The sequence below is a fragment of the Hippichthys cyanospilos genome, chromosome 4 (assembly GCF_059441005.1).
Source record: "Hippichthys cyanospilos isolate Australia breed blue-spotted pipefish chromosome 4, RoL_Hcya_1.0, whole genome shotgun sequence".
In the NCBI taxonomy this organism is placed as follows: domain Eukaryota; kingdom Metazoa; phylum Chordata; class Actinopteri; order Syngnathiformes; family Syngnathidae; genus Hippichthys; species Hippichthys cyanospilos.
This window is the reverse complement of record NC_142372.1, coordinates 23,319,709-23,335,485: the sequence shown is the minus strand read 5'-3', so window position 1 is coordinate 23,335,485 and position 15,777 is coordinate 23,319,709. Positions and strand designations below refer to the sequence as shown.

General features: G+C 38.7%; 1 protein-coding gene across 1 annotated transcript in view; it reads right to left on the bottom strand.

Moving 5' to 3' along the window:
- Positions 1-15,777, bottom strand: part of cemip (cell migration inducing hyaluronidase 1) — a 92,379-nt gene that overhangs the window by 22,816 nt on the left and 53,786 nt on the right. The window contains exons 11-15 of the mRNA XM_088413333.1: positions 14,111-14,258; positions 12,468-12,659; positions 4,286-4,455; positions 2,864-3,073; positions 1,550-1,755 (exon numbers count right to left, since the gene is read on the bottom strand). Of these exons, the coding sequence (XP_088269459.1) occupies positions 1,550-1,755; positions 2,864-3,073; positions 4,286-4,455; positions 12,468-12,659; positions 14,111-14,258 (926 nt within the window). The remainder of the gene's footprint in view (positions 1-1,549; positions 1,756-2,863; positions 3,074-4,285; positions 4,456-12,467; positions 12,660-14,110; positions 14,259-15,777) is intronic.

Genomic DNA, 15,777 nt, shown 5'->3' with positions numbered 1-15,777 from the left:
GCCAATCGCACGTTAACCTGTTCTCATCAAAATACTGAATTCAATAAGCACAGTAAAACAAATGAAAACAGCAGAGGAGCTGAGGCGTGGAAGGCGGGAATGTGATCTTAAGTGGGAAATACCATTGGTACATTTGTAATTCATTCAATGGGAATGCTGCACTGGGATCTAAAATTCATAACCGAATACAATGTATAACGGAAAGCCTCATCAAGACATGGTACATTTTATACTTTCAAGGATACATTGGAGTGGAAGATGAGAAGAAATGCAGTCAAAAAGCAAGAAGCCCACTCGCCCAGCTTCAGATAACGACAGAGAGAAAGTGTAAATCCTTCTTGTATTTTAATGCTGAGGAAGGTGAACGCTTCTGCATTAAGTGAATTCCAGCGCCTATTTTCAATCCAAAAGCTTTGCAAGATAGTCACGTGACCTGGATTAAGCTATTTTACATTCAGCGTTGTATTCTGAAGCTTTAAATTTAAGGTCTTTTAGACAGTTAAAGCACCCAGAGAAAAATACATGTCACTGTTGGGAAATAAACAGCTTTTCTTTTATTTGCTCTTTGGATTTAGGGTTCAGTTTGAATTATCATAATAATTATAGTCATGGTTGAACATGTATTGTGCCTCCCCTCCACTTCTCAAGTATACTATTTGATAAAGGAACGCAGCCTTTTTGTTTAATTCTTTGGATGTCTACACTAATGAGAATTCAAAACACTTGGAATGGCTTCTCAGAATTATGGATTTTGACAATTCCATTTGTATTTTGACAGCGACTAAATGAAACATTATTCACTTTTAAGCAAATTGTAATCAATTAGCAGTCAAAATGTAATTTTCGGTCATTTCAAACCGAATATATTGAATTATTTTGCCAATCAAATTTTTCAAAATGGGTCTCAATTGACAGCTGGCACTGTATATATTATGAATAAGGTGAGAAACTCAATACCATTTCACACTAATAAATAATATGATAGGGTGGTCAAAAAGCAGAGGCTTTAGTCATGGAAACATGTGGGAACCAGGCCTTGCTGCCGCCCTTCTCACCGTTGCTGCAGGATTTCCTCACTTGCTAAATCTTAAGCATAATGAAGCCTTAACCTTGCGTTTGCCCCCTGGTGGTAGGGTGACAAAGTGCTTGATTTGACATGTATTAGGTAGCCGGCTTTTTAAATGTTAATATCGCCGAGGATTATCTTAATTAATCGTGGCAGCCAATATCGTGATCAGGATTAAAATTTGATCAAATGTGCAGCCCTAATATATATGCATGCGGTATGTATCTATGTGTGTGTGTGCATATACATACATACACACGTACTTACATACATACACATATGCATATACATACATATGCATGTGTGTGTGTGTGTTTACATTCTTTTTCAGTTATGTTCACCAAATGTTTGTCTTGTCTGCATTCAGTATGGATTTATTTTTTGCCAGAACCAAATGATTCTGAGCCACACAAATGCAAAGGTAGTAGAAAATATTTATGTACCCACTCAACGGACTACCCACAGTTTCAGCTGCTCTCGTACCTGCAGTCTTGCCGTGGGTTGGCTACATATCCTGGGTAGGCTCCGTCAGTGATGTCACGACACATTTTGCTGTCTCTGTCCGAGGGCAATAGAGTGCCGGCTCGAACCATGAGGCCAAGACAGTGATCAAATGTGTTTCTCTCTTCCGGGCCATCCTCTGTGAAGAAACAATGGCCCAGCGTGTCATAGCCCACCACGTCTTTTACCTGTGAGGAAGAACATTTCGTTTTACCATTTGTTGCATTACAGACAACAACAGCACAAAATAAACAATCTTTCATATGAATTAAATCAGACTTCCTGGAGAAAACCCACACAGGCACGGGGAGAACATGCAAACTCCACACAGGAAGACCACAGCCTCAAACAAATCCACGAACTTTGCATGGGAGGCAGACATGCTCTTCCTGAGATGAAGCTATTTATATATAATTAACTATTTATATATAATTGTCTTGCCCCACCCCTCGTGAAAATAGGGCCCTGTGTTTTTGTTCCATTTTTTTTTTTTTTAGATCTTTGTGTTTCTCCATTTATTTGGCAGTTGATCAACAATTACACAAATAATATCAAAACAAGAAGATTAAGTAGTAACTCGATCAAATGTTCAACCAACAAAGGGTCATTTTAGCTAAGCATTTTTAAGCATGAAGGTGAACAGTTATTAATTAAATACAATAACTTGGTTGTTTCCTGTGTTTCATCCTTACATAATGACATTCATTCATAGTTTGATAGCTTAAAAATATTTTTGCAACGCAATATATTCATGGGATTGGCAGTTGATCGACAGTTGTAAAAGTGTCGATAATAGGTCGCTGTGTGCAACTTTTACAAAACTTCCATATTTCACTTCTTAATGCTTGATGAACATGGCCTGGACCTCAATGTTTGGGTGACTTAGTGGTTACATAGATCATGGCTGTCCAATTAAAACACACGGTGTTATTAAAATGACAAAATTAGGCTACTTTTAGAAGCATTTCTACAACGTATAGCGAATAACATACTGTTGCGGTTATGGTGGGCAGGGGGTGGTGCCTGTACGTGACAATACTGTGAGGCAATGTAAGAGTGCGCGAGTGTGCGTCAAAGTCCGTTGCAAAAAAATGAACCTTTCCAATGTTCTGTGCAAGCATACTATATTGAATTAGAGGTATATATAATTATTTTAAGCCTTGTAAATGACATAATATTACTTATTTCACATTCAAAATAATGTTATTCAAACACAGATACATTATGTGTCCCTGCAAGGAAAATTCTTTTGAATTCGTTTGGACTGACTGCACAATCACACGTGATAAAACTCACCAGAAGTCCACTGGAGCTGTGGATAGTGACACAGCGAGAGAACGAGTGGTGGATTGACAGATCGCTGACATAGGTCGGGGGGTTATAACCTCCTTTCTCATCCACGTCACCATTCATATGGAAGTGGATTGGGTAGTGTCCCATTGTTTGCTGTCCCATGTGCTGCAGCTCCACACCAGCTATATGTGCGGCCTTGAAACCTCGCTCTACCTAAGGAGATCAGAGAAGAACAGCCCGTGAACAAACGTCTGAGGACTGCTGCAGAGCATTTGGACCAAAGTTCAGGGTGGAGGGAGTTTCCAAATAAAAACATAAAGAGTAGAAAAATGATCAAAATGGAAGAACTTGAGGGATGCCATGGACAGCCAAGAGTGCTTTGTGAAACAATTTAAGAAATCTGAAGAAAACAATTACATCAATAAACTGCAGCCAATACAGTATAAGCAAAAATAAAAGCCATTTTACAGTAAGTCCACTTGACAGAGCACAGCTTTTTAGAAAATGGAACACCAGGTAGAAGAGATGGAAGGTTTGTTGACAGAAGGTTTGTTGATGGTCGAACATTTGTCAAGGGTGGCCTTTCATTTTCAATAGCTTCAACTATAATCTTGTTGGGCTTTTCTAGTTGTTTGTGTAAAGTAAGTGCACGTGTGTTACTAGTGAGCGGCATACACACCATACATGAGCAATAATTGACAAGGTCTAATGTAATGGAGTAGTTTAATAGAACAGGATTGTTCACCCTAGGAATTGAGACTTGAAAGGCACTTTGCTCCTATGCCCTTTACTGTCTCTCAGTGTCGCCACCCCCACAGCAGGCTACATGTATTACTTGGATTTTTTTTTTTTTTTTTGTCATTTGGACTTGGACTACCACCTACTATCACAACTGCTGCTACTGTTAAAACTACTACTCCTACTACTACCACCACCACCACCATCACCAATAGTGCATTCACTACTAATACTAGTAATAATACATTGTAGTTGTAATGCATTATATACCCCCCCCCAAAAAAAAGAGAGTTTAACAACTCATAAATCTTATACCATTAGAAAGCCTATTTGTGTTATTTTCATTTGAACTATTTTCTCTTATTTAAAAAAAAAAACATGCCTTTGTGGGATGAGCCGAGTATGTGAGTTGAGCCAATGAAATTGACCAAGTCCGTGCCAGTGCCAACCATCTTATTTTGCTGTTTGACTCTTTTATGTTATGTTTAGGTGGATTATATGACTGAAGTTCAAATAAACGACACGCATCTGCAATTCAACAATTTCTGCATTCAATATATCTATGCCCTTGAACTTATGTAAAATATTACATAGGTCAACATGGAAAAAAATGTATCTAGAAAAGGAATAGAAAATAAAAATTCATGTTTTTATATTGGAAAGATAAGGTTAGTAAGAATAGTATACCTTCAAATGTCCTCCAAAGGTGTCAAAGTCAAAGAATTTGCAGGCTTCGTTGTGATAACAGCTGGGCTCCATCTCACCACGGACTAGAATGTTACGACTCAGCAGACCAACCTCAGCTCTCATGTCCACCCCATCCACCTCTTCACCCATGTGAATAAACTGGGCTTTACCTGTGAACACGTACACACATGCATAAAGAAAAGGCCTAGGAGAGTTGCAGGGGAAATTTCAATTCCGCGGCCCTGAATGACATTCATAGTTGGTGAGGTATTTGTCCAGTCCTTTGATCTTTACATCAAAGCATTTCACATCAAAGGGAAATAATTGAAAGTAGACACTGGGGAGCTGAAATCTCACCCAGATGGTCACAACATGTCAAAATTCAACACAGCTCGATCACTTAGCACGCTACCATCCGTTGCCATCCGTTGGCTAAAATTCTGTGAGAATGCTGTGGAAGAAAATGACCCCAAAAGGCTCAAAATACTGCACAAGGGTTAAACCCAGAGGTATGCTGTATACAGATGAAACAAATATCACACAAGCTAGCCACACTTTAAATCCAGGTTTCATGTTTGCATATTTGGCCAAAACGTAAAACATGTGCATTTGCTATATTGAACATCCGCTGTAATGTGGGCAAAGGCCACACCTCCCGTACCTTCCTTGCCGAAAGTCAGGTGTGATAGGCTTCAGCTTACCCATGAGGTGTGAGTTAAAGTGATGAAAAAAAATGTTTGGATAAATAAATGGATGAATGGCTATTTGTTTTTGCGCATATTTTGCAAAAATGTTAATGAACCACAAGTGAATTCACATAAATTGAATGATTTCTAACATTTCAGTTTTAGCCCACAAACAGGAATTAAACTATGCTCACCAGCAAAGTAACAGTAACATTTACCTATCTACAATAAGGTAATTAATACCGCCGACCTCGCTTATAAGTCGACCCCTCCCCTTTTTTGATAAATAGCTAGATAGATAGCTTTTATTATCATTACACCTGCATAGGTAAGATTTGAAATTTTGACTTACGAGCTCGAACCGTCCAAGAAACATACAATACATGGAGTGTGCTACACTTAGTGCGCCGAGATCCTAGGAGTGGTAAGGTTACATGAGTTAGTGATTGGGTAGGAAAAAAAAAAAAAAAAAAAACAAGTCTTCAGCCATGCCCCCAAAAAGAGAGCGTGGCTCAAGTCTGGAAAAAAAAATCCCGCATATGTTGATAGACATATCAACATATCAGCGGTGGGAGGAGTGGGGGCCAAGACGTGGTCCCGCTGGGAACAGCCAAGTGCGGCGCTAGTCACGTCGCGGGTTGAATTCAGGAACTAAGAGGTGTTGAACTGTGGCTGTTAGTATGATGTCTTTGTAAGTGTTTGTGTAACGGTGTCCTTCAGCTGATATACCAAGCATACTGTCCCATTTGAAGAAGGTGCAGTCTGTTGATCAGTTCAAGGGGCACTTGATAGGAGAACATTGGGGGCGGTAGTCTGTGGAAATATCCTATCCAGGAGAGAGAGTCCAAATAACAATCTCGTTTTGGGAGAAGGCTGACAAACAATGTGGTAGAACTTGAGTCCATAACATGAGACTGGGAAAGGGGCTTCAATTAGGATCGAATTGGTATCTCTGAGGCAAAACACCAACTTCCCCACGATGACATTTGTTCCACACCAGGATCTTAGAATCCGAGAGTTGTACGTTTGCCCGAACGCCTCCAAAGAAGAGAATTTGAGAGAGCTTTGTTCTTCAATCCAGCTGTGCCCATTTGAGAAACTTTGTGATGAACCAGATGCCCCCTGCTCCAATAAGGTGGATATCCATTATCAAAATTTAGAACAAAAAAATATAGGTGTTCCACATATCCGCTTCGGACAAGATCTGTTGGTGTATCCAGCGGCGGCTAACCCAGCCTCCCCCCGGCCTTTTCTTATCGAGACATTTCATCAATAGAGTCGACAGCCCAACTGACCACTTGCAGGATTATATTTTGGAATAGAAGATCGCAGGAGACTACAATGATAGTTGACACAGTAGACGTACGGGACAAAGACAGTTAAGCATGGGCGATGGGGAGGAAGAGGATCAGGGCAGAGTTTATGTCTACCTCCATCGAGAGCCGGCAGAAAAAGCTTTTTATTTCAATGTGGGTTAATTTTCCAAAAACGCAATCATAAATTGATTATAAGTCTACCCCTGACACGTCTAAGGGCTGAAGGACAAGTCAAGCCTTCCTGTTCTTTTCATAACGTGTTAAAGGCCGCTGAAAAAAATGATCCACGTAGGCCCGTTTTGACAACAAAGAGGCAATTAGGCGACGCCTGACGGAAGTACATTTTTGCGATGTTCTGTGCAAACGCTCTAAAACGGATGCGCATTACATTGAATTAGAGGTTTATATCATAGTTTTAAGCCTCGTAAATGACATGTTACTTACTTTGCATTTGAATTAATGTTATTCAAACAGATATCTGGAAGAATTGGTCTGTTTTGAGCTCTGCGGTTATAAGTTTACCCCCCTTATATGGGTGATGGAAAATAAGGGAAATGTGGAAATTCCGATTCGTACTCCTAATGCTTGAAAAACTATATTGTCATCTTCAGGGGGATGTTTGCTGTCTTCTTATAGCTATTAGGTTTGCTACATTGTAAATTAATCATTGAAACTTTATTTTTATAGCACTTCTCATATGTGAGGACTGAGACACCATAGCTAGAAGGTAACAAAAAACAACAAAGAAAAGACTTCAAAATAAAAGCTAAGAGTAAAACACAAAGACAAGACAATAAAAGGAGCTACCGACTTAAGCAACAAGTAAGATTGGTAAAGGCAGGTGTAAGTTAAAAGAATAAAATGAATGATTCAAAAGCCAAATGAAAGAAATGTGCTTTGAACCTCCTTTTCAAAATATCGATTGTCTCTGTACACCTCGGGGCTATTGCACATGAGTGGAATAAAGAAAAGCAGGATAAGTGAGAGAGTGCAGCTTGATTTTGTCAGACGTGCATTTGGGTAATTGGATTGGTTGGATGAAAAGGCACACCTACTGTATGTCAAGCTAAGTATCAACAGTTGGAAAAAGAATGCGCATAGACCAGTCGCCACATCAATTGCTACTACTGTGCATTACAGTAATAAGAAGCAAACCAGCGACGTTGACCACGTTCAAAATAAAGGCGACCTGATTAAAAAAAATGCGTTAATTAGTATTTGTGAACCAGCAACCAGATAACCGGATGGTGATGCATTTCCAATTAAAACACCTCAGAATTCTGCATATAAATGTAATATAACGTAAAAAGGTATTATATATACCTAAAATATATGATTCAAAATTCATTATCCTTCAACCAAACCAATATGGTGTCCAACACGGATACTTTCTTACCAACTTGTGGGATAACAAATTTAGACATTGAATTCACCCGCCTGGATTCTCACCTGATGTGATGTGGACTCAACCGCACTTCTCAGGTTCTCAAATATTCAGATGCTTCAAGGCCTGTTCCCCCTCTGTCCGCGAGAAGACGTTTTGTGTTTGCGTTTTTTTCTGGGGTTTTTCCCAATAGAGTGAGTGCGTTACTTTCAAGCGTGATACGAGTACGAATAATTCAAATCCCTCATTAAGCTAACAAGCTAGCTGTAGCAACACTTGTTAAAAACGCTCATGATGTCAACCCCAGCTTGCCAAAGAATACAGACATCAATGCCTGACTTTTCTTGGTTGGTCTGAGTAACTATTTTGCTGTTTGGCATTTGGGCTTGCCTCATTCTTTGTAGATTTCGCTGACAAACACTTTTATCACAAAGTTGTTTCTGACCGCATTTAGACAGCAGTCTTGACTCATCCTCTCAACTGTAGTATTTATTGTTAATATTATTAATATGCTAATCGGAGCAGTGCTCTCAATTCCGTTGTTTAAATATGTAGAATGACTATAAAAGCCTTCTATTCCATTCTATTCTATTCTAGTTAGGGCCAGTTAATAGTGCCGTCAATCTGCCAACATCACGTCATTCTGAAATCCTGTTCAAATGCAAATTATAGGCTAAAAACATTAAATAATGGGTAGCAGTTAGCTGCACAGTAAGCGCCACATGGTAAGAGCTATCCAACTGTTTTTCAAATAAAGTTTAATAGGTGAACATGACTACACATATCTCCTGCCAGCATGAAACACTTGGAGTTCCGACTAATGTTTTTTTTTCTTTCTTTCTTTTTTTTAAGTTTTACTCATATTTGCTGGTGCAGCAAAATCGCGAGCGTGGTTCTGGCGTCACCATCTCAAACTTACTATAACTAGAGAAGAAAATATTTTGCTGCACTGTACAGTTTGAATTTAGGTATAATAAGAATTATTTAATGAAACTGAATAAAAATTATTGTGTGTGAAACACTTTTATGAATGAAAAAATAATTCAAATATAATTGTAAAATACCAATACATAACTGTTTAATGTGTGTGTAAGTATAATATATATATATATATATATATATATATATATATATATATATATATATATATATATATATATATATATATATATATATATATATATATATATATATATATGCGCGTGTATGAAATAAATCACACGTATGCATAGGGTTAGGGTTAGGGAATTGTATGACCTTAATTGTGTACTCCACATGCTATTTCATGGAGCATTTCAACATCAATAAACTCGCATCAGCAATTAACGCTTATGACATGTTATATTCCAAAAATAATATTTCATCAAAAGAACCATGAAAGCCATTAGTCTTTGGAATTAAATATAAATTTTATTTGATGATACATTAATTCCAATATTTTTTTCTTCATTTGGAAAATTTTGGATTAATTAGTTTTGAAAAATGTTAATTGAAATAATTAAATGTGTTTAAATAATTTCCTGTATTTTTATTTTTCATTTTGGTTAAAAAATATACTTAATCTGTTAATAAAATGGACAACAACTTTAAAGATTTACATTTCAGTAAACGTTCTATAGAAGGTCGGATGATAAGAAAAATTCTCCAATCATTTTTCTTATTAGTCTGACTGAACCGGATAATTCTGACTGTCTTTCATCTTAGGTTAGACTTCCTCCAAATTTTCACATTACCTACTTGCTGGAATACTTTCCCTCGACTTGAAAATCCACGACCCACAGGTCGTGTGTAGGATACAGTTGTCAGAAAATACAAGTGTAACTCATTAACCCCTGCTATTTCTGACTCTGGTATTTTCAGTGTCTGTAAAAAAAAAAAAAAAAAAAAAACATTTGAATCAGCTGCCAAATCTGGTCTCAAATACTGTCCTATAACAGCGTAAGTATACAAACAACCTATCATACAAACAAAAATGCCAATGTCTTCTGTTGACATATACATTTAATATTATAAGCCAGTATGAATAAGACCATTAAGAAACATGCGTGCCTACAGGATACAGGCTGTGACTTTCCCTTGGATCTGAGTCAGTTCAAACACCTTTCTCTGACTCCAACACAGTACCCCCGGTTGTTCAAATCTGACCTGGATTGAACTAAAAACACACAAACCTACAAACTCACTCCGATACTGTACCCTGGTTAAATGTGCAAAATACTGCATTGCATCAGCTCGTTGAAATATTTATCAGTGCTCTTAGAAAAAGATGACTTTGAAGGTAGCATATGCTCTAAAATCAGAACCAGTTTATGCTCGGTCTAATGTAGGTCAATTGTATGGGACCATCGGACTGAGGATGAGCGCCAGGCTTCTTTGTCAAAACAAAAATTGGATTGAAATGTTATGTGCTGTGGCATTTTTGTTTGTTTGCATTTTGGTTAATGTCGGGGCTTTCTGTTCCTTTCTGTTTTGGTTTTTCGTGGGGTTAAATTTCTCTTTCCACATTCAGTTTTTTGGTCTTTTGTTCATGTTTCTGTTCCCCCTGTGTCAGTGTCTTGTCATTGTCATTGTGTCCATCTGTCCTCGCTATCCTTGCTTCCCTTTCCTGCTTCCCAGTCAGCTCCCTTTTCCAATTGTTTCTTGTCTAGGTGTTAGGTGTTGTTGCTTTAGTTTTTACTGTATTTAAATTCTGTCGGTTGTAGTAGTTTTGTAGTCTTTTGTACAGTCTTTTTCCATTTCTGTGAGTTTTTTTTTTTTTCCACGAGTCTTGGTCTTTGATCTGTTACTTTGGTTAGTTTGTCGACGCTTTTGTCCATCCTCGTTTCATTAAAGAATTTTTTTTAACACACTCTGCTTCCCTACATGTGGGTCCACACCTGCCACATCACACCTCATGACAAATGTATTATATCCACCAAATAGTTTAAGTATTTTAATGACCAAAACCAATCTTCTATGAAGAGCTAGTATAGAAAGAGAGAGCGAGGGCACTGAGAATATCAACGATTTTTATCTAAACAGGTGATTAACAACTTCCAAGTCTGTACTGCTCATGGGCTGTATAAAGGGATACATTACAAAGAATACAGAAAAATAATCGAGCATGTGAGATTTGGCCTCAAAACGGTGAACTTTCTGTTTGTTTGTTTGTTTTTACCATGAATTTTGATTCATGGTAAGTTTTTGATTGACAATGACTTGCCAAAATTTGATTTGGAATTTCTGACCTAGCTGTCATTGGATGACCATTAGAGTCTTATTATTGCAAGGCAATAAGGACGTTAACCTTTGTCATTCATCCTTTTTAGATGGAGACCATCTCCTGGCATTTCAGTTTTCTCCCACACTCCAAAAACATGCATGGCAGATTAATTGGATATACTAAATTGTCCGTGGGTGTGATCGGGTTTGTGAATGGTTGATGGTCTGCCCTGTGACTGGCTGGCAACCAGTTCAGGGTGTCCCTTGCCTACTGCCCGAAGCCAGCTGGGATAGGTGCCAGCAAGCCTGCGACCCTTGTGAGGATGCGCGGCTATAAAAAAAGGGATGTTTTTTTCGCTTCAGTTGGTCTGCGACACATTACAAACGGCACATCATTATTGTTAGTTCTAGGCAGGACACAACGTGCATCACAACCTTCCATCAATGCAGTGGCCAATCATATTTGCAGCAGGGCACATCCTGCCTCATGAACCCAAGCAGTTTCACCACCGTAAGCCACTGTCATGGAACGTGCTCAGAAATTCACTCTGACATTCTGTGCACTACCCTGAGGTTATATGTATTTGGAGAAGCAGAGCGCCCGCCCCTCACATTCATTTCCAAACGCAACCTATTTTCTCAATCAATTAGTGGGCCATGCTTGAACTGTTTTCATCTGCCACACCCACCTCCACCATCCCTCCCAGTCTACTACAGTCTTAAGCTTTGTAGTGATGGGTTGCGCGTCCGAGGTAGTTTTTTTTTCTAGGGTGATACTGTGACCTCCATTGGGGAGTTAGCTTGAGTGTTGTTTTCTTTTTCTCCTTCCCTAACCCTTGTTTTTTTTTCTCTGTCATTTAAGATATCGGGTGCTTCTCTGTACTCATTACAGACAGGCCTTTCCATCCTGCCGCCTTCTGTTGGTCATTATATTTGTGTGTTTCTTGGGCGGTTCGAACCTGTTAGGTGAAATTTTGTTGCCTTGTCCTTGTTGCAGGTTTAATGACAATAAGGAAACCTTGTACCTTTAATACACAAAGGGCTATTTTAACCAGTATATCAGTTTTATCCGTTCTGTTTTGGCAACCAAGAAAATAGTCCGAGCATGCCAATTGATGGACTAAACTAGCGCTGTTGTTCTAGTTTAGAAAAAATAAATACAAACACAAAGCTGCATTTGTTGGGCAAGCAAGTAAATGTATCTAAACTAAGCAGTCTATGTAAACATGTACCGTGTTTTGCAGTCTTTTCTTTGCACTCTTAACCCTTTACTGTGCACAGTGGCCACTTTGGACTGATAGTCTAAAAGTTGCCTGTTCAACTATTGGCTGAAAGCCACCCAGAAGCTTTGTGGTTGTCAACATACATATTGGCTAAGTTACTCTCTCTTTTTGTCTCTTGAGCCACAGAAACAATACACTCTTAGCTTATGACTACTTGACAAGTATTTGCAAATGAAGTTTAATCAAATAAAATGAGTCATGCACTTCCATTCACTAAATTTCCTTTTGTCAGTTTGTATTTCTTTGTTTCAAAACATTTTGTTGTGAGAGGTGACAAGTTGTGAGATGAGGGCTGTGATTCATGTTTCTCACCTTGAACCTTGACTTGGTTAGGTGTACAAGTAGGACATGGAATTATCTCAAACCCTTCAGTCTGATGCATAGAGTAGTCAGTGCTTGCCACCACGATATGGTCACCAGATTTCCAACCCACAGGCTGGTCTGCAAGCTCCAGAATTGTGGTGTTGGACAAGACGTCGATGGAAATTGAGGCCTGAGGTCGGACTGTAGGATTGGAGATTGAGAGTTAGAACTAGAGCAGTGGGCAATCACTGTTGATGGCTAACGACGTAATATCTAAAAGTGGAGATTGATGTATCATGCTATTTTTATATTTGTATATTTTCTTATGGTATTGGGAATGTAACTCAATTGAAACATGCATTGTGACTACTTTCGCGTCTTAAACCATCAAGGGAGGGAGGGTCAGCAAGAGAGAGGGAGCGAAAGAGAAATGTTGAAGGAGAGAGTAAGAGAAAAAGGGAAGAGAGAGAGAGTGAAAATGTGAGAGGGAGAGAAAGAGAGAGAGATACATGCACAGATATGCATACTAGTCTTTAAAAAATAATCGCCCCCAAAGTGAAGGCAAGTGTTCCATCGCTACTTCGCGCTTCATCTGAATCAGGTGTGTAAGGGAGAGAAAACTAGAAAACATGCAGGATGCTAGACCTCGAGGACTGGAGTTTGACACCTATGCTGTAAATGCACATACTACTGGCACTCCTCGGACCTCAACCTAAAGGGGAGCCTGTAGCTGACCAAACATGATAACAGGGAAGCAGAGTTTACGCCTGAAATTTCAATCTATTACAACATCCTTTTGTTGTACTTTGAAGTAACTTTGTCAGATCCCAGGCGGTGCGTGCTTTTTGTGTTAATAAACCACTTTTCTCAACTCCACGCTGTTTCCTGCGTGTCCCGGGGTTCACAATCCACCTGTCCGGGTCACGAACGTGACAGTTCCTTATAAATTAAAATGGAAGTAGTGTGTTGATTCTTAGCACATCTATAGAATGAAGCCGAAATAAGAAATATTTTTTATTGAATCGCTCGTTTGAATTTCTAAGCGGATTCTGAATTTTTAAACCGATTCTGAATCGAATTGAAGACCAGAAAATCGGAATCGAATCGTGAAACAGTCAAAGATTCCCAACTCTAGTTGTGAGGAAGCCAGCCAATGCTTCAAAATAAATCCTCCTTATGGTCTAAGTGGTGTATAACAGCCTTGGTACACTTTTATGTTGAATTCCTCCTGGAAGTATAGCCGTGACAACAATCTTTAGAATCTTAGGCTCTCACAATGAGCAGGATCCAATGTGATGGGTGGTGTTCTGAAATCACATTCCCACAGTGCTGTTCTGAAATGAAGTTCAAATTGCAAATTGAACAACAAGCGACGACTATTGTTTTTTTTTTTTCCAATTGGTGTTGTTTTTCCTCGATTTACGTTCTTTTTGCTGTTATCTTCTTTTAGCTGTTTATTTATTTATGTATTTACTTATTTTGTGTAAGTGCGATGTCATGCAGAAGACCAACAATCGCTAGGCTCTAGACCTGTCAACCTTGGTTGACACAATGAGCCATCACTGCTCTAGAGCTTTCTATACACTGCATCTACATTCACTAAATTTACCACCCCGCACAAAAAAAAACATAAGAGATAATTACACAATTACCAAGTTTTCCACACAGAAAACGAACTCTGTAGTTGTGACAAAGGCCATGAGCTTGGTCTTTGTTGCGGCAGATAAAGCCATAATCTTTGTTATTTTTGTGGATCACATCCCCTGTTTGGTTAGCAGGAATGCCATCGTTTGTTTCCGCCTGGAAAGAAAGAACATAAAAATAGAAAGAAGAATTACAGACTCATAACCTTTTCAAATCCTTTACTTGATTATTTGATGCAATTATTAAAAGATCCATCCTGAAAACGATTACCTGTTGTTGATTAAGCATTGGGTCCCCTATAAGGCATTATATGGTTTCAGTTTTTAATTATGATGTACAGTATTTTGACAGTGAAAAACACTGAGAGTTGCAGTTCTGTTTTTCATACCGATCATAATAATTATAATGCTAATAACAGCAGACCTCCACCAAAGCTGAACTAAGAAATACATTAAACTAATTTGTAGGGAGTTGTAACTCCGATTGTCCATCTCTTTTTATTTGCAGACAACTTTTAGGAGGATTGATAACAGACGAGAGTTACAAATCTGATTCTGGGGGTTGGACGTTCCGATAACACCCTAATGAAAAAAAAAATCCCTTAGCCAAATCATTATCCAAATAGATTGAACTGCAATAGGTAGCTTTACATTCATCGATTGGGGCCAGTACAGACAGTCCTATTCAGTCCATATATTATTACACAACTTTGCATCAAAAAGCATAGTGTGGGAGCGCTCACTGAAAGGGAGAAGTCCTGTCAGAGACTCATTGCGATGGATTGCAACTTGGCGGTCAGTGTGTGCGCATATGACTGCGAGTCGCACCACGCTCATACGTGATACTATATGCGTCACTAAGATGCTAGTCTGCTATTGGTCGGCGCCACGGTGTCCCTAAGATTTTCGTCTGCTATTGGTCGGGGTCACGGCATCACTCAGATGTTGGTCTGTTTTTGGTCGGCGTCACTAAGACGACGGTCCACTATTGGTCTGCGTCACAGTGTCACTAAGATACCGATATGCAAAACACTTGATCTCGTGTGAGTGCTTACGATTTCATATTTATTGTCCATTTTAGTGCTTCATTCAAACTTTAATTGGTTAGCCTCAGGTCCAGAGATTGCTAGTGATGTTTTAGGGAAAAGTAAGAAGATGATTACTATGAAAACGAAGCAGGAGATAATCAAGAAGTACAAAGAAGGCACACGCATTGTTACCCTGGCTACAAAAGTAGCTCAAGTCATGTCACCCCAAAGGTAAATAAAATTTCACTTTTCCTTTATTTATTTTTATGTATGATATTTAATTATATACATGTATATTACATATGAGTAGTTCTTACTGTACTATTTTGTTACTAATTTTTAAAATGTATATAAAATGTTGATGTTTTTACCTGGGGTTTTGCACACATTAGCCAATTACCATAGGTTTCTATTGCCCGCCATATGACAATTTCACCTTACGATCCCAACTCTGGAACGGATTAATGTCGTATGGCGGGGGTCAGCTGTATATTCGTAGTTCTAGTAATTGCTATTAATAGTTTATGGGCAGCGCCCCCCAGACGGGGGCAGTCATGTTCCTTTTAGCTACGGAAAGCCAAGGAGGAAAACTTTTGCCAATGTAATTCACATCACGTTTTGAATGTCAGTTTGTGTTTTGTGTGCAGC